At 53.8% G+C, this 17963-nt stretch overlaps 1 protein-coding gene across 4 annotated transcripts in view; it reads right to left on the bottom strand.

The window, feature by feature from the left end:
* The window catches only part of ZSWIM8 (zinc finger SWIM-type containing 8), a 2297361-nt gene that overhangs the window by 544588 nt on the left and 1734810 nt on the right, over window positions 1-17963 (bottom strand). For all 4 annotated transcript variants that reach the window (XM_085603517.1, XM_085603518.1, XM_085603514.1 and 1 more), the window contains one exon: window positions 3160-3449. In XM_085603517.1, coding sequence (XP_085459643.1) covers window positions 3160-3449 — 290 coding nt within the window. The remainder of the gene's footprint in view (window positions 1-3159; window positions 3450-17963) is intronic.

Here is a 17963-nt window from a genome sequence, read left to right as displayed (position 1 = left end):
GCGCACGTGAGGAGGCACCCCTTCCTTGGCCACGAAAGGGGCAAAAAGCGGAAGATTGCGACCGCGGAGCCGAGAGGCCCAAGGACTTGGCCGTAGCCCGGGAGTCCTTAAAGCGGTTCAGCGCACTGTCCGCCTTCTCGCCAAACAGGCGAGTGCCATCAAACGGCATGTCCATGAGAGTGCTCTGGACATCGCCGGAAAACGACGTGGACCGCACCCAGGCGTGACGTCGAAGCGCCACTGAGGTGGAAATGGCCCTACCCAGCGAGTCCGTGGTGTCAAGCCCACAACGTATAGCATGTCGCGTGGCATCCCTCCCATCGGCCAGAGCCTAGGTAAGTCGTGTCTGGACCTCCTCCGGACACAGGGGCAGCGCGTCCTCCACCGCATCCCACAGAGAGTGGGAATAACGGTCCAAGAGACAAGCGGTGTTCAAGGACCGCAGGCCCAAACTAAGGGAAGAGAACAGTTTCTTGCCAAACTGCTCCAGTCTCTTGGAATCCCGGTCCGGCGGGGCGGTCGGGAAAGAGGATTGGGAGGTGGAGGCCTGGATAACCAGGCTCTCAGGGGTAGGGTGTTGGGACAGAAAACTGGGGTCGCCCGGAGCAGGGCGGTGGCGCCTGGCAACGTTCCTGTCCACAGGAGGAACTGTGGAGGGCTTGGACCAGGTGCCCTGTAGAACGTCAGTGAGGGCCTCATTGAATGGCAGCAGAGGCTCAGTGGAGCTTGCCGCAGACTGAAGCACCTCAGTGAGGACGTTCGTCCTCACAGCCACGGCAGGTAGCTCCAGCCCAAGGGCTGCGGCCGCCTTGCGCAGCACCACGGAGAAAGCAGCACCCTCCTCCGAAGCCACAGTCGGAGGAGAGATGAATCCAGTGTCTGGCGAGGTATCCAGACCACTGGCCTCCCCCAGTTCATCTGCCCAGTCCTGGGACAGTTGGGCCTGAGCGGCCATAGGATCCTCGGATCCCTCCCAGTAGTCCCCATCATCCGACTCCTGGTGTAGAGGAGAAAGTAACGGAGCCGGGCGATAGACAAAATGTGTCTCTAGAGGCGTCGATCTCGGCGTCCATCGACGCCGGACCGGCGCCGGGCCCGGACCGGGACTAAACTGGGGCCCGGCGTCGAGCGGAGTCGACGTCGGCGTCGGGGGTGGAACCGGAGTCGACGCCGGTGGAGGAGTGACAAAGTCGACCGGCGTCGACGGGGACTCGAGAACGGGTCCCTCGGGCGCTTGCGGCGTCGAGGCCGGAGCCGTCAACGGCGCCGGGGCCGGAGCCGCCGGCTGGCAAGGCAGCCCAGTCGGGTCCGCGGGGCATGAAGGCGCACCAGCGGGCGCCGACGGCGGAGCCAGGTTCCTCATGGCCGAGAGGAAGGCACTGACTTCCGCCGGCGTCGCGTTAGTTCCAGGGACCGGAGGGTATGGGGACGGACGCGGCGCCTGCGGCTCCGCCGGAGCCGTGGGGGTGGAACCACCCTGACCCTCGACCGAGTCGCGCGACCGGCGAGGGGAGTCCGAAGAGCGATGTCGCCTCTTGGACTTCTTGGAATGCTTCGACTTACCCGAAGACTTGGATCCCGACGACCGATGGTGACGTCGGCTGCGGCTCCGCGACCGATCCTTGGACCTCCTCCTGGACCGGGATCGAGAGGCGCGCGGAGCCGAGTGGCGAATCTCGAGAAGCTTACGGGACCGCTCCCGTCTAGCCGTCGAGGTCAGGGCCTTACAGTCCGAACACGACTCCGCGTCGTGATCGAGGCCCAAGCAGTAAAGACACCGGCGGTGATGGTCCGTAACCGACATCAGTCGGCTACAGTCCGTACAGGCTTTAAACCCAGGCATCCTACCGGCACCGGTGTCGAGACTCGATCAAAAAGGATCAAAAAAGTTAGTCAAAAATTGACTAAAGGGGTAGCTCTCCCGGATCTGCGCTTACTGGCGCGGAAAAAAGAAGAACTGACGTCAGCGCGCGAGGGCGGCGTCTAAGTACTCCGACGACGTCATTCCGGCGCACGACGCCGACGACGGACGCGGAGCCGCAGACGACGCCTAGCGACGCGCAAGGGGTATTGCTGACGAAAAATCTTCCGGATCCAGTCTGACGCCTAGGGATATTCTAAGGTGAGGAATCTAACTAACGTGTTTCTTTCAGATCACTTTTTCGTTCAAACACTCGTACTTGTCCACAACGTGAGGAAACAGAGACACTGTATAGTTTAAAATGTTTATTTTAACTAACGTGCTCTATAATGCAGTACACAAGCCAAAACTAGTAGCAAAATGCATAGGAACAATATAATCAGCATTGTTACAATTCCATAAAGTACGAACGGGGAAACCATATTATAATGACAGTGGAAACAGGACTACAGCGCCTTACCACCTTCCCCGTGCGAAGAGCTAGTTTATTATAATTATGACCTCTAGGCTTTGTCAGGGGGACCCCATACCTCCAAGTTTAGATGCAAGGATTTACATCTCTGGACTAACACAGCTCTTCTTCGTTGGAATGATTTTCTCCAAGTGCCTCCACACGCATACAATGCCATATTAAAAGCACCCGAGTTTCAGTAGCGCAGCTGTGTTCTATGATATGTCTATGGGCGCGGGACTGACCCAAGTGAATCAACGGCATACATTGTTTTTCGACCTTGAACACGCTGTGCAGACGAGGAGTACAGTGTACAGCTAGATGAGTGAAAGGCAGACAGTTCTCATGTGAAAAAGCGCAAGCAGAGTATTTACGAGAACAGAGCCACGTAGTAAGGTGTGCAAAAGCGGCAAAATGGCAGCCAAGCATCTACTAACTTACGCTAACTTTAGCAATGCCTGCAGTTAATCCCATGTCCTCACTACACAAGTTATGCATCCCTCATAAATACTTTCAGCGATATGAGTGAATAGAGGAGGTAGATATTAATATAAAAATGTAACTATGCTTTGTGATTACAAACCTGTGAATCGGCATACAACATTAGGGATTATTGTTGGCTTGTTAGCTAAAACCCAAGAAGAGTTATGCATGCAACTTTAATGACTAAAAGCTTATGCAGTAGAATAAACAATAGTGTGTGCAAACAGTAAGGCATGGTGGAACCTTTGAATGAATTCAAAACGCAGAGTTTATAAACTCAGAATGTGCATTAACTTTTTCTCACCTGTAATCCAGGAGACATGGGATGAGTAAGTCCTGGAAAGCCAGTTTGGAGAAACAAAGTTGTGCAGCCCAAGCGCATAAAGTCCAATCTCAAAGGCGCATAGGTGAAGGTTACGATGAGGACCCTGGTGTCCACCACTGGATGATGGATGGGTGAAAATGGAAGTGCTGCTATTGCCACCTGCCTTTATGAGGACAGTTTTGGCCAATTCAAAGTAGAAGTGGGCGGCTGCTTCAGAGGGTTGGTTTGGAACATGTGGTGCATGGCTCTCAGGACGTCTTCCCTTATACCTAAAAACAAATGAGATAAAAGGCATTGGCCCATTTGGTGTGCATTATCAATAAGAAAACACAGAATTCATTAAGCATTACTAAGGAAATAAATAACAACACTAAACTTTCTTAAATAAATGTAACTGGACGAGATGAAGTACATGCTAAATGAACAAGTTACTTACCTTCGGTAACGATATATCTGTAACAAACATAGGTTAGTTATAGATTCCTTACCTTAGAATTACCCCCAGGCGTCAGACTGAATCCGGAAAATTTTCGGCAGCAGTACCATTGCGCGGCGGAAGGTGGCGTCGGTCGGCACCACGTCCGTCGTTGGCGTCGTGGTCGCTGGGATGACGTTGTGGTAGCTACTTAGACACCGCCCTCGCGCGCTGTGGTCAGGTCTGTACATGACTTTCCACGCCAGAAACGCAGAGCCATGCAAGACACTGACCACTGGTGCACAGAACTAGGGCCCTGAAAGGATGTCCTGAACCCTAGTAACAGTTCGCAGAACGGGTAGGATGGGTGGGGCGGTAAGGAATCTATAATTAACCTATGTTTTTTACAGATATATCGTTACCGAAGGTAAGTAACTTGTTCATCTGAAAGAAACAGTTATAGATTCCTTACCTTAGAATAGATACCCCAGCAACACCAACCCCAGAGGTGGGTCTGCAAATCAAGATCACACCAGAAAGTCCTGGAGAACAGAACGGCCAAAGAAGCCGTCTCTCCGGACTTGGCCGTCTAGGCAGTAGTGTTTGGTGAATGTGTGCAGTGATGCCCCCGTAGCTGTCTGACAGATGTCATGTAGAGGGACTCCTCGTCCCAAAGCAGTAGTGGCTGCCGTCGCCCTGGTGGAATGGGTGTGTAGCCCCACTAGAGGCTCCTTTTTTGCTAGAGAATAGTAGGCTTTAATACACAAAACGACCCTTCTAGAGATGGTCCGCTTGTGTACGGCCCGACCTTTCTTGCTGCCCACGTAGCCAACAAAGAGTTGGTCATCCACCCGGAACTGTTTTGTGCGATCCAGATATAAGGAAAGCGCTCGTTTTGAGTCCAGACGGTGGAGCCTCTCTTCCTCTTTTTTTTTTAACTTTATTTTTCAGTTTACGTGTTGCAAATACAAAAATCAAATTGGCATCAGATCAGCGTATGTAGGCATATCGTTGGCATTATTAATGGCATATAGGACAAAAGGCAGCATCAGGGAGGGAAAGGTACAATGGGGAAAGAAAAATCATTTGCAAGCATAATACAGTGAGGAAGGACACCGGGCATGGCACCGAGTTCCCATGCGGACATTACCGGGGCCGACCCTCTCGCTCCCCGTCCGGATCAGACCCACTGGTTATATCTAACCCACTCTCCTCGCTGTCAGTTGTATCCTGCGAGGAGGGCTCCCCCTCCACCAACCCAGAGGTACACAGGTCACGCCAAGCTAATAGTTCTTCTTGCAGCTTCTCGTCCCTTCGGGTGAGTTTCATGTGGGCTTCTTCGGCTAGGGACCATTCACGGACATCTTTAAGCCAGATGGGCACTTCAGGGGCCCTTTATCCCATCCAAGTTATAGCTTCTCTGCGCCTAGCGAGCACCAGCATTAATTGTAGGAGCTTATATGGGAGTTTCTTTTTCTTGGGCTTCCGGACTAATGCAAGTAAACAATGCAAGGGTTCAGGCGTCATCTGAAGGCCTGTGGCTGCAACAATCCTTCCCACCACCCCCACCCAGAACTGCCTGACCACTGGACAATCACATGCCAAGTGTAAAAAGCCCGCTTTCTCTGCAGCACATCTAGGGCATCTATCCCCCCTGTCACTAGAGATGCGTTTCAGGGATACTGGGGTTAGGTGCAGTGTAAGAAGATGAAGTGTGTCAACTTAAACCTCGCGTTGCATGAAACTGTGCGAGTGAGGGAGCCTATGCGTGCCCATTGTTTCTCTTCCAGCTGGGTAGTGAGATTCTTCTCCCAGGCAGCCCGGGATGGCGGTACCGGGGGTGGAATCCTGTTTCATAGCTTTGTACAGGAGAGAAATCAATTTGCGACCTGTACCGCATGAAAGTAGGATATCCAGGTTGTGCGTCAGTGGTGGGATGTCCGGTTACTGAGGCCAGGTGATTTTCACCACATCCTGAATTCCCCGGAAGTGTAGGAATTGGCCCTGTCCAAGGCCAAAGCTCTCTTCCCCTGCTCGTAAGTGATGAAGGTCTCGTTGGGAAAAAAGTCGGCAAGAACTTCACACCCAACCTCCCTGCAAGATTGAAAGGACATGTATTGCCCCATGTCTATGAAGGAGGCAGTATCCAGATCGGGAGCTCCCTGTGAAAGAGTGCCCTTCTTAAGACCCTCTCAACAAACCGCTGCTATATACTGGCTGTGTGTCGCACGATATAGGGAAGAAACGTGTCCGACCCGCTGCCCTGCATCAGTGCTTCCTGCAGCGTCTGGGTGTCTACCCGGTCAGAGAGAAGGCGTTTCTCCCAATTGTCTGTAAACCAATGTGCGCGATGTTGTAGATGAGCCGCATAATAATATAGGTCGAAGCGTGGAGCTTCCAGACCGCCCTCCTCATAGCTGCGAATGATAGTGTTGAGAGCTACCCTACTGTGCCGGCCCGCCCAGAGCAGAGACGTGTGTAACGTGGTGTGAGTTTTGAAAACTTGTGGTGGCAACGGACAAAGTGAATTCTGGAGTACGTATAGTCTCCTAGGAAGCATCATCATCTTAGAGATGACCAACTGCCCATCAACGAAAGTGGAAGAGTGTTCCAAAATGACACTGAGTGCTGCAATGATGTGATTATACGGTCTACATTCCGAGCTAGCGCCTGTGTCCCCGTCGGGGCCACCTGTATCCCAGCGCAGTTCGAGGTCTGGTCGATCCCCCAGGGGCACTGAGGCCAGTCCCGCCAACAGAAAGATCAGGGACTTACCGCGGTTAAGTCGTAATCCAGAGACCTCTCAAAACTGATCTAGCTGGCGCAACAATACCGGCAATGCGTCCTGGGGAGAAGCCAAGTAAAACAGGGCGTCGTCAGCATATAAGGAAATAATATGACTCGTGTCACCCACTCTAATTCCCCACTGTTCCATGTCAGTCCTGACCCGGACCGTGAAGGGCTCTACGGCCAGGGCAAACAATGGAGGCGAAAGGGTACACCCCTGGCGTGTACCCCTTCCCAGTGGCCACTCTTCTGACCTCGTGCCCCCAGGTTTTACCCTCGCGCAGGGAGCCGTATACAAAATGCAAATCCAGCGACAAAATTTGGGACCCAACCCCACAGCGCGTAGGACCTCAAGAAGGTATCCCCAGTCCACCGTGTCGAATGCCTTGGCGAGGTCACTGGATACCAATACCATCTGTTTCTCCCGATCTCGCACCTCATGCAGAATGTGATTCAGCCGTCGCAGATTCATAGCTGTGTTTCGTCCCAGTATGAACCCACACTGATCCTCATGGACCAAGTGAGTCATGTATGGCGCTAATCGAGAGGCCAAGAGCTTCCATAAGATTTTAACATCTGTGTTGATCATCGTGATCGGTCGAAACGATGAGGGCTCATGGGCATCTCCTCCCGGTTTTAGAATCGTGCATATTTTCCCCCTGTGTCATGCTCGGTGGGAGAACTCCAAATGCATCGAGATAAACCTGCAACAGGAGTCAGGGAAGTGTACCCGTGAATGCATGATTGAACTCAGGAGGGAACCCGTCACTACCCGGGGATTTGGCTCGTGGTAGGTGCTGCAGGGCGGATTGTACCTCGCCTAGTGTTAGGGGTTCATCGAGTGCCTTCTGTGCCAGTTTAGGGATAGACCGTGAGGTCAGGTCATGGAGGTAAGGGATATAGGACGCCTCGCAGATTGCGGGGTCTGCGGTATACGCCAACTGGAGATGGGATTTGAAGACCCGCAGCAGTCCCACCTCGGAGTGCACCAGGCCCCCGGTGGGCTCCCGTAAAGCCACAATCGCATCAGGGGCGTGTTCCCGCCGGAGAATCCAGGCCAGAAGACGGCCCGATTTATCTCCTTCCCTATGAAGGCGTTGTCTGTACTGTGTGAGGGTGTATTTGTCAAGCCTGTCCCAAATGTCATGGATGCGTTCCCGGATGTCAAGTTCCCCATCCCTCCCCATTGTGTCAGGGGCTTCAGAGGTCTGTACTTCCAAGAGGTGGTGTTCCTCCTCCTGCAGCTCTCGTTGGAGCTGCTTCCGAACCCCGCATGTAGCGCTTATGCATGTGCCTCTCACTACCGCATTCAGGGCATCCCACTTCGTGGCCTGTGATGGGTCCGACCCGCACCAGTTATGGTCAATATAGTCAGTTATGGCAGTTTCTAGGTGATGCTTCCCTACCAGGCCCTCGAGAATCTCTGCCGGCAACCTCCAAGTCCGTGGGCGACATATCGGGCCCCCCCAGTTAACCACACACGCCTCAGGGGAGTTATCAGATAGGAATCGCACTTGATGGGTCACCTCAAAGGACATAGCCGCATCGGGATTTGCGAGTAAGACCCTATCCAAGCGACTGTGTGTATTATGAGTGGATGAAAAACATGTGTACACTTTCTGGGTTGGGTGTCTCTTGCTACTATATTCCCCATGACCTCTCAGAGTTTTTTCGTCATCCTCGGTTTCATACCAGTGCGGGTGGGAACCTGTCAAGGACAGGGTCTAGGACACAATTAAAATCCCCCATCCAAAGTAGTGGAACCTCCAGCTCCGATACCAGGACCTCCTGTAGGGACTGAAAAAAGTCTGGGTCATCTGTGTTTGGGGTATAGGTGTTCATTATGACAACATCCCTACCATCTAGCTTAGCTCTAAGGAGCAGATATCTCCCATGGATGTCAGCGTCCACATACAGGATGGCAAATGGGATCCCGGGGCCACCCACACAAGGACTCCCCTGGCATAAGTAGAGAATGATTATTATTATTATTATTATTTATTTTTATAAAGCGCATAGTCACCCGGAGGTATCCCAGCGCTAGAGAACCCTAAAACAGTAACATCTGAGGACCGAGGCTGAGTTCACGGGGAGGGCATAGGAACTAGGGAAACAGATGTGTCTTTAACAACTTCCTGAAACGCAGATATTGAGGTTCAAGACGAAGGTCACGAGGAAGAGAGTTCCAGAGACGGGCCGCTTGTACCGAGAAACGTCTTCCTCCTGAACGGACTTTCCTAAATCTTGGGGTGTTGATGAGATTTTCTGCGTTGGAACGGAGGGATCTAGTGGCTATGTAAGGGGTGATAAAATTGCAGAGGACTGGGGGGCCTTGGTTGTGCAAAGTTTTGTGCACAAGACACAAGGCTTTAAATTTGATTCTCTCCCTTATGGGGAGCCAATGAAGGAGTTTGAGAGCGGGTTTGGCCGATGATCTGGCCGGGGTGTTGGTGATAATCCGGGCAGCCGTGTTCTGAATTCTCTGCAGTTTATTCAGAGTCGCTTCCGGTGCGCCCAAATAAATCGCGTTACTATAGTCTAGTCTTGATATTATAAGACCTTGGACTAGTAATTTTTGCGATTTAGGAGGAAGAAGGGGCAGGACTTTCCTCAAGGACTTTAGAAGACCAAAGCAGGTCCCTACGACCTTCTTTGCTTGCGGGGCGAATGAGAGTTCAGAATCTATCCATACACCCAGACTTTTCACCTCAGTCTTTGGGTCTGGGGGAGGACCTAGACAGGTTGGCCACATGTCCAGGGGGAGTGAGGTTCCTTTTGGGCCAAGTAAAAGGACCTCAGTTTTTGTCCCGTTTAGCTTTAGGGCTGATCTATTCATCCAGTGATGGACCTGCGTGAGGCAGTTGAAGAGATCAGCTTTCTGTTGTTTGGGATGGGACAGAGACACCACTAATTGTGTGTCGTCAGCATAGCTGACGACACTCACTCCGAAAGGGGTGATAACCTCCTCCAATGTGGACATATAGATATTAAATAATGTGGGGCTCAGGGAGGAGCCCTGAGGCACACCACATTGGAGGGGCATTTCGGAGGAGCGGGCGTTCTTCTCCCAGATCTGATAAGATCGTTGTGTCAAGAAGGATGAAAGCCAGGATAAGGCTGTACCTTCCACTCCAACTCTTGCCAGTCTTTCGATGAGGAGTTGGTGGTCAACGGTATCGAACGCTGCGCTAAGGTCGAGGAGGATCACTGCCACTGATCCTCCCCCGTCCAATAGCGTTCTGGCTTCCTCTACCGCCGCCAGGAGGGCGATGTCCGTGCCCTGTCCTGGTCGGAAGCCCGTCTGGGAGTTTTTCAGTTTGTTATTGGCCTCTAGGAACTGCGAGAGTTTCCTGTTGACAAGTTTTTCCGCGATCTTACTAACTCCTGGGAGTAAGGAAATGGGCCTGTAGTTCGCCAGGTTCTCAGGGTCAAGAGCAGGTTTCTTCAGTAAGGCTTTTACCACAGCCTTCTTCCAGCTCGGGGGTACAACTCCCTGTTGGAGTGAGGTATTAATCAGATGAGTGAGGGAGGGAATGATAGAAGGGGCTACCTCCTTAAGGATCCGAAGAGGAGCAGGATCTCTGGGGGAACCGCTCTTCATGGAGTTGAACGTCGTCCGTACTTCGTCTATTGTGACCTGGCCCCACGTGGACAGACCAGTAGAAGATGTCGAACATGGGAGAGCAATTTCTCCCCTCGGGCTCGAGGGAGGAATTGAGTCCAGGATTAGTCGGATTTTGTCCTGGAAGAAGTTAGCCGAATGAAGAGTGGAAAACCTGTCCCCACCATTGCTTCGCCAATTTCTGAGCCCCTTCATCCATGAGGTGAGTTTCTTGGAGGCATGATATCGAGACCTGATGTCTGCGGAGAAAAAGGACAGGACCCTGTATCTCTTGGTGCATGTACCCAGCCCCCTCACATTCCAGCTTAACGATATAAACCCCATGTATGGTTAAGTAACCGATCCCTGTGTGTTCCGTGTCCTGTGCAGCTACCTAGGCCCTGTGCGATACATACAATGCCTGAAAAAAAACCAAAACACCCCCCTAGGAAAACCCTCCCCCCTCCTACGAGCAATTTACGGACAACAAAACATGCAGAAAAGCCCTTCCCATGCTGGTGCCAGGACATGCACAGCTGTCACATTAGCCCAAACGGGGCCAGAACTACTCTACAAAAGAAGAAGAAAACCCCCCTCCCCCAAGTCCAACTCCCGACTCAGACCAGCCGCCTCATGGCAGAGTTCAATGTCCCGGACTGCCCAAATATGTACCTGGGAAACACTCATGCCAGATTGATTGGCAAATCCCACCAAATGCATGCAACAGCAGCACTATTTCAACAAATAAGTCCCTGTGAGGCAATAATCACTAGGCATCTAAGGTCCGGCCCCCTCCACCCCAGCAATAGGAAAAGATAAAAAAGGATTTCATCTTCAGGACGGTGCTGTAGTGGGCGTAAGTGGGTGCATGACCGTTTCTGGAACCACATTGGTGGCTGACAGGAGAGTGTCCGGTACCAGGCTCTCCTCAGGAGTCTCTGTCACAGTCTGTAGAGGAGGGTCGTAGGAGTCCGACGACCCCACATGTAGGACGCCGTCATCCCCCACCGTGATCCGCTGTCTCTCCGCTTGAGCGTCGTCTACAACCTGACTCCTGCGTCTGTTCCTGCGATTCCTAGGAGGTCTGGTCCCCCAGGTGCTCCGGGATCCCCTCTGCTCGCACTGGGGGAGGGCCTCTCCCCTGATCTCAAGCCATTCCCATACCTCGTCTGGAGAGTCGAAGAAGTGGGCATTTCCATGTGTAATCACCTTGAGTTTCGCAGGGTACAGTAACATGTACTGTAGTTGGAGTTCTCGCAGCTTCTGCTTGATGCAGAGAAAAGATTTCCTTTGTTCCTGCACCTGGCGGGTGTAGTCCGGGTAAATGGACACATTGGCGCTGTCGCTTCTCATGCTTTCAGAATACAGTCTCTGTCCCGATAGTTCCGGATTTTGGCAATGAGGGCCCTGGGAGGAGCCCCCGGCGGTGGCGGAGGAACCAGCACCCTGTGGGCTCTCTCCACCACAAAGACGTCCGACAGACCTGTGGGGCATAGTTTAGTACGTATCCACTTCTCCAGTAATCGCTCGGCATTGCCCTGTTCCGAGCGCTCCGGAATGCCCAGGACCCTGATGTTACTTCGACAGACCCACCCTTCTGATTCCTCCGCTCGTCGTTCTAGCGCTCTGGTGGTGTTGGTGAGCTGAGAGACCTGTTGCTTCAGGGAGGCCACTTCCCCCTGGAGCTGGACGATGACTCCCTCCGCCGTGGAGACCTTATTTGCCACCTTCTGCAAATCCGCCCGTAGTAAACTGTCTCAATTTGTTTTTCCAGGGCGGTACGGGACCCCTGTATCGCCTCTAGGAGCTCAGCTCGAGATGGCTTATTGGAGGTATCTCCCTCTCCATCCTGGCCCGTCTGACGAGTGATTTGTTGCGTGGCTAGGCGTTGTGTTCTATACTGTGTGATGGTGTCGGGGTTGGAGGCGCGAGGCAGCCTGTCCTTGCCCATGATGTAGGCTTCAGTGAAACACACAGGTGTCCGCAAGTGTTGCAATCGCCAAGCCCAGTTTCCCTCTATAGGGCTATCGACAGCGGACTTATGTCCCTCCCGTAGGAGTCACCAGGAGCGCGAGGGCCAGGTCAAGTGTGAGAGGTCCCACGTCCCCGCCCAGTGAATCTGGGGACCCCAAGTCTGTCAAGTCCCAAGGGAGGGCCGAGCAAGTGGTCCAACAGTGAACCTAGAGTTGCTCACCCCAAGGTTGTCGCCAGTGCAATGTATCCTGGCCTGTCATCCGCCTGTGAGGGGCCCCCGCAGTGCTACCAAACACCAGAATCGCCCCGTAGTTATCTCTAGGCAGGCAGTCTGTTTGAGGGTTTCCAAGGGAAGTCGGGCACCCCTGCGATCTCCGAATGGAGCAGGCAGAAAAAAGAATCACCCGGGCGGGCGTCCCCCACATAGGACAGAATTAAGTATCCTGCATCAAAGCAGCCACCTCCTAGTAGAGCCGCAGCCAGTCAGTAGCGAATTACTCCCTGGGGACCCTGGGAACCAGAGGGCCCCCAGGCACCAGCAGTGGGATCCAAGATGCCCTCACCGAGGGGGGAGAAGCAGCCCGTCGCGTCGTACCTCAGAAGTGCAGGCTCACCAGTCCAGTGGGGCCGATCGCGATCCCTTGGCCTCAGGAACTCCAAAGCAAATCAGGGGGAGAACACAATAGGCAGCCACCTCCGGGCGGCGGCCGCCGCTGAGCACCGCTCCTCTGAGGCCCCCGTCCGGGGTCATCTCGCTGCTCAGCCCGCGATCCGCAGCACACTCTAGGGCCAGCGGGGGGGCGCAGGCTAGCAGAACGCACAAGGGGTCCCCAGCGGCAGCGGGCACCTCTTCAGCGGATGTCGGGGCCTCCGGAATAGGTGATGGTAGGCCCGGCCCCCAGACGCACTCCAGGCCAACCCCCGATGCCTCGCGAGGCCCCTCGGGCATCGTCCTGCTCTTTACGGCTCAACAGCGGGGTCAGTAGATATCAGGAGGCCCCCGATGGCAGAGGGCGCCTCCTCGGCAGCTGCCGGGGTCGCCTGGCAAGTGGAGAGAGAATTGCCACCCTCGAGGCCCACGCAGACCCTCTCTTCCTATTTAGAAGAATGCGGAGGCGGAAAGAAGGTGGGCAAAGTAATGGTTCGCCCGATGTGCAAGGAGGTGTCTACCTTGGGAAGAAAGGATGGACCAGTTCTAAGATCAACCTTGTCCGGATGTACAGCCAGAAAAGGAGGCTTGGATGAAAGAGCCTGGAACTCACTCACTATTCTGGCAGATGTGATGGCTACCAGGAATGCAGTCTTAAGAGTTAAGAGACGTAAAGGACAGTTGTGAAGCAGCTCAAAGGAAGCACACATCAGATAGGTCAAGACCAAATTCAAGTCCCACTGAGGCATTACGAAGGAGATAGGAGGAAAGAGACTAGTAATGCCTTTCAAGAAACGATTAACAACCGGGGACTTGAAGAGAGAAGGCTGATCAGGAAGCCGAAGAAAGGCAGAAATGGCCAAAAGATAGCCCTTGATAGTGTTCAGAGCAGAGCAAAGAAAGGAAGAACAAGAGAACTTCAGAAAGGGGGGCAGAAAGGGGATCCACAGCCTTTGCTGTGTACCATGCCACAAATTTGTTCCACCGTTTTAGTGGAGGGACGCCTGGCTGCCAAGATTACATCACAAATTTTGGGAGGCTAGTCGATTGACGTTAACTGCCGCCGTTCAATCTCCACGCGAGGAGGTGGAGGCTGGACAGGTTCGGGTGGAATACCGTCCCCTGCTGCTGCAACAGAAGATCCTCCCGAAGAGGCAGTTGAATCGGAGGATCAATGGCCATGTTGAGAAGCTCGGGATACCAGACTCTTTCTGCCCAATCCAGAGCCACCAGAATGACTTGGGCCCGGTCGCGCTTGATCTTCTTCAGCACCCCGGGCAGAGGTGGTATAGGCGGAAAGGCGTACAACAGAATTGCTGACATTGCGAGTTCTCTTCGGTGACTAATAGATCTGACCAAGGCTCTCCCCACTGTTGAACGAGACCTTGCACCACCTCCGAGGGAAGACGCCATTCGTAATCCATCATGCACCTGCGGCTGAGTTCGTCCGCCCTGGCGTTCAAGAACCTGCCATGTGTTGAACCACCAGGGATATGCCCTGATGTTCCAGCCATGTCCAGAGGCGAAGAGCCTCTTGAGATAGGGTCCACGACCCCACCCCGCCTTGTTTGTTGCAGTACCACATGGCGATGGTGATGGTGCGTGAAAACCTGCATCACTTTTCCCCGACAGAGGGAAAGAATGCTTTCAGTGCAAGCCGGATCGCCCGCAGCTCCAGAAGGTTGATGTAAAGGCCGGACTCCGCCGGACACCAGAGGCCTCTGATCTCCGCCTCCCACATGTGGCCACCCCATCCCAGCAGTGATACATCAGTCACCACTGTGCATTCTGGTTGAGGAAGGGAGAGGGATCTGCCGTTGACCCAATGCTGGTTCATGAGCCACTACTGCAATTGGTGTGCAGTGCCTTCTGAGATCTGGACGCAATCGGACAGATTCCCCTGATGTTACGCCCACTGGAACTTCAGGTCCCACTACAGAGCCCGCATATGCCACCTGGCATGATCGACCAGCAGAATGCAGGAGGCCATCAGGCCCAACAGTCGGAGGGTCATCCTGATCAAAACCCGGGATAAGGGCTGAAAGATTGGAATCATAGCCCAAATATCCCAGATTCGCTGCTCGGGAGGATAGACCCGAAACTGTGTCGTGTCCAGAACCGCCCTGATGAAGAGGAGCTTCTGAGAGGGAATCAGGTGTGACTTTGGCACGTTGATGGAGAACCCCAACGAATGCAGGAGGTCGGCCATAGTCTGGAGGTGGAAGACGACGGCCTGGGGCGAACCCAACATCAACAACCAGTCGTCGAGATAGGGGAAGACTGGGACCCCTGATCTGTGCAGTTGAGCTGCGACCACCACCATCACTTTCGTGAAAACCCGAAGGGCGCTGGTAAGGCCGAAGGGGAGCACGGTAAACTGAAAATGCTCGTGGCCTACCATGACCTGCAAGTAGCGCCGGTGGGCCGGAAGGACGGGGATGTGAAAATAGGCGTCCTGCAAGTCCGACGCAACCATCCAGTCTCCAGGGTCGAGGGTAGACAAGACCTGAGCTAACATCAACATTTTAAACTTCTCCTTCTGGAGGAAGCGATTGACACTCCTGAGCTCCAAGATAGGACACAGGCCTTTGTACTTCTGGGGCAGGAAAGTGCTCTATGGCTCCCTTGGCGAAGAGAGCCATCACTTCCTGTTGGAGAAAGCCCAGGTGATCCTCCAACATGCGATGTTAATGAGGTGGCATGGATGGGGTAGTCTCGAAGGGGAGGGAGTAGCCCCTTCTGACTATCTGCAAAACCCACCTGTCTGATGTGATGGTGCGCCAGTGGGAGAGGTGATGGCAGATCCTCCCGCCCACTGTTGATTGATGGGCCTGAAAGGTCCGACTAGGAAGGTTTGGAGGCGGAAGCAGAGGGGAGGTTGGAGGACAGGCCCGCTTGCGGGCCCCCAGAACCATGGTGGTGGTTCCCACGTCCCCAGCTGCGCGAAGGTTGCGCAGCTTGCACTGTCTTGTGGCTCTGGAAGGGACATAGTGGGGCACCCCTTCCATAGCCACAAAAGGGCTGAAAAGCAGACTGTGCAGGGCGAGTGGAGAGGCCCAAGGACTTGGCCGTAGACCGTAAGTCCTTGATACGCTCTAGAGTGTGGTCTGCTTTGTCACCAAAAAGCAGAAAGGCCATCAAAGGGCATGTCCAGAAGAGCACTTTAGACATACCCAGAAAAGCCAGTCGATCTGATCTAGGCATAACGACGAAGGGCTACCGACGTGGAAATCGGCCTGCCTAGAGAGTCGGCAGTATCCAGCCCACAACAGATCGTAAACTTCGCTACATCCCTCCCTGCGGCAACGGCCTGGGAGAATACGGTCCGGGCCTCCTCCAGAAACTGAGGCAGCACTTGCGCAACCGTGTCCCACACAGAGTGGGAATAACGGTCGAAAAGGCATGTGGTGTTAACCGACCGCAGTCCCAAGCTGGCAGAAGAGAAAACCTTCTTTCCCGAGATGATCCAGCTTCTTGGATTCCCTATCTGGTGGTGCGTTAGAGAATGCGCTCTTGGAAGTTAAAGCTTGGACCACCAAACTCTCCAGGTTGGGGTGTTGGGAGAGGAAAGTGGGGTTGCCGGGGCCGGGCGGTGGCGTCACGCAACCATCCCATCCACGGGTGCCCGCCTGTTGGTCCTGGACCAAGTGCCCAAAAGGATGTCGATCAGGGCTTCATTGAAAGGCAACAGGGGCTTCGAAGAGCTCGCTGCCGGTTGAAGCACCTCTGTCAGGAGGTTAGTCATGACTGCCACCGAAGGAAGCTTGAGGTTGAGAGCCTCGGCCGCCCTACGCAACACCACTGCATAAGACGCTCCCTCCTCCATAGCCACGGTAGGAGGAGACAACATGTCAAGGTCTGGGGAGGTATCCACACCACTGGCATCCCCCAGGTCCTCTCTCCAGTCCGGATCGTATTCTAACTGGTCTGATAAAGGGTCCCCAGACCCCTCAAAGTCTTCCTCACCCTCCTCTGGCTGCCAGGTTGGCTGAAAATGGCCAGGATGGAACAAAGGGGCAAGAGTACCCATGTTGCCGGATCCAGCATCGGGCAACGCTAGTCCGGCTCCATGCCCACGTCGGGTTGGAAGCCGGGTCGAGGCTGGCAGGGGATCCAGGCGGCGTCAGCAGTGAATGCAGTGCCAGTGGAGTCGGGCCCCCAACGGAGTCGGGCCCCCAACCGAGTCCGCGGGGCCTGAAGGTGCACCGCCGGATTCGGGCTGTCCAAAGATGGCATGCATGGCTTCGTAAAACTGACTAAGCTGGGCTTGTTCCAGGTCCCGGATTCGGGAATGGCACTGCCCGCATCCCTCGTCGCGTCAGCCGACCGACGGGGAGAAGTCAAAGAGCGATGATGCTTTTTCAATTTCTTCTTGTGCTTCCACCTACTGACCCCTTTTTTTTTAAAACATAGTTTATTGGTTTTTTGCACAACCACATATAAAGCCTTACAGAATTGGTTTCACCATACATCCTGAAGTTTAATCACAAGCCCCCCGCCAATCATACAATACCTAACGCAGGGCCAGAGAAATCCCTCCAGTGCTATACATCGCATAAACCAATAATCTACATAACAAAACCTCTACCCTTAAACACTATGTGAGTTATAAATTCCCTCCCCCTCCCTCAGTCCTCGTCAACAACACAGGCGGCCATCCCTGCCCTCTGACATCATACAGTCCAAGGAATACCAATGTGTCGAGTTTGCTCCGGGGCCATCCCCGGCTCGGTCGTCGCCTTCAGCGCCTGGTTCATAATCTCGCAGTGCCTGTACTAACGCCTCCCACGCAGCTGCCGCCTCTAGCGCCTTATCATCGTTGCGCCTACGAGCCCATTGATACCGCAGCGCACCCTCGCTGATGGCCCATTTAAGAAATTCCCCTCTCCATCGTTTACTAGTGGGACCCACTGTTGCCTTCCACCGCTTCGTGATTTCTCGTTTTGCTAAGATAAGTCCCATGTCTACAAATTTGCTCGTGATTTTAGTTTTGGGCGTGTGTGGGAACCAGTGCAGTATACTAACAGCCATATCATACTCCAGCCGCCTCTCTGTCACCTCATTCAGGGTATCTCCCACCTCTTTCCAGTAAAGACCCAGCGCTGGACAGGACCACAGCGTATGATCCAATTCCACCCCAGTTCTCAGACATCTGGGACATGCCGCCTCCTCAACCTTGAAATATTTCTGGATTTTCCCAGGCGTCAGGTATGCTCTGTGGAGTATATATAAGTGCACTAGCTGGAACCTTGCGTTCCTCGTGCTCTTCCAAGCTCGTCTCACTATCTGCGCCCATGCCGTCTCAGGGATATCTCTACCTAAATCGTTCTCCCACTTCCCCTTCAGTTCGGCTAGGG

The sequence above is a fragment of the Triturus cristatus genome, chromosome 1_2 (assembly GCF_964204655.1).
Source record: "Triturus cristatus chromosome 1_2, aTriCri1.1, whole genome shotgun sequence".
NCBI classification, from domain to species: domain Eukaryota; kingdom Metazoa; phylum Chordata; class Amphibia; order Caudata; family Salamandridae; genus Triturus; species Triturus cristatus.
Note: the sequence above shows the minus strand (reverse complement) of the source record. Positions and strands in the feature narration are given on the sequence as shown.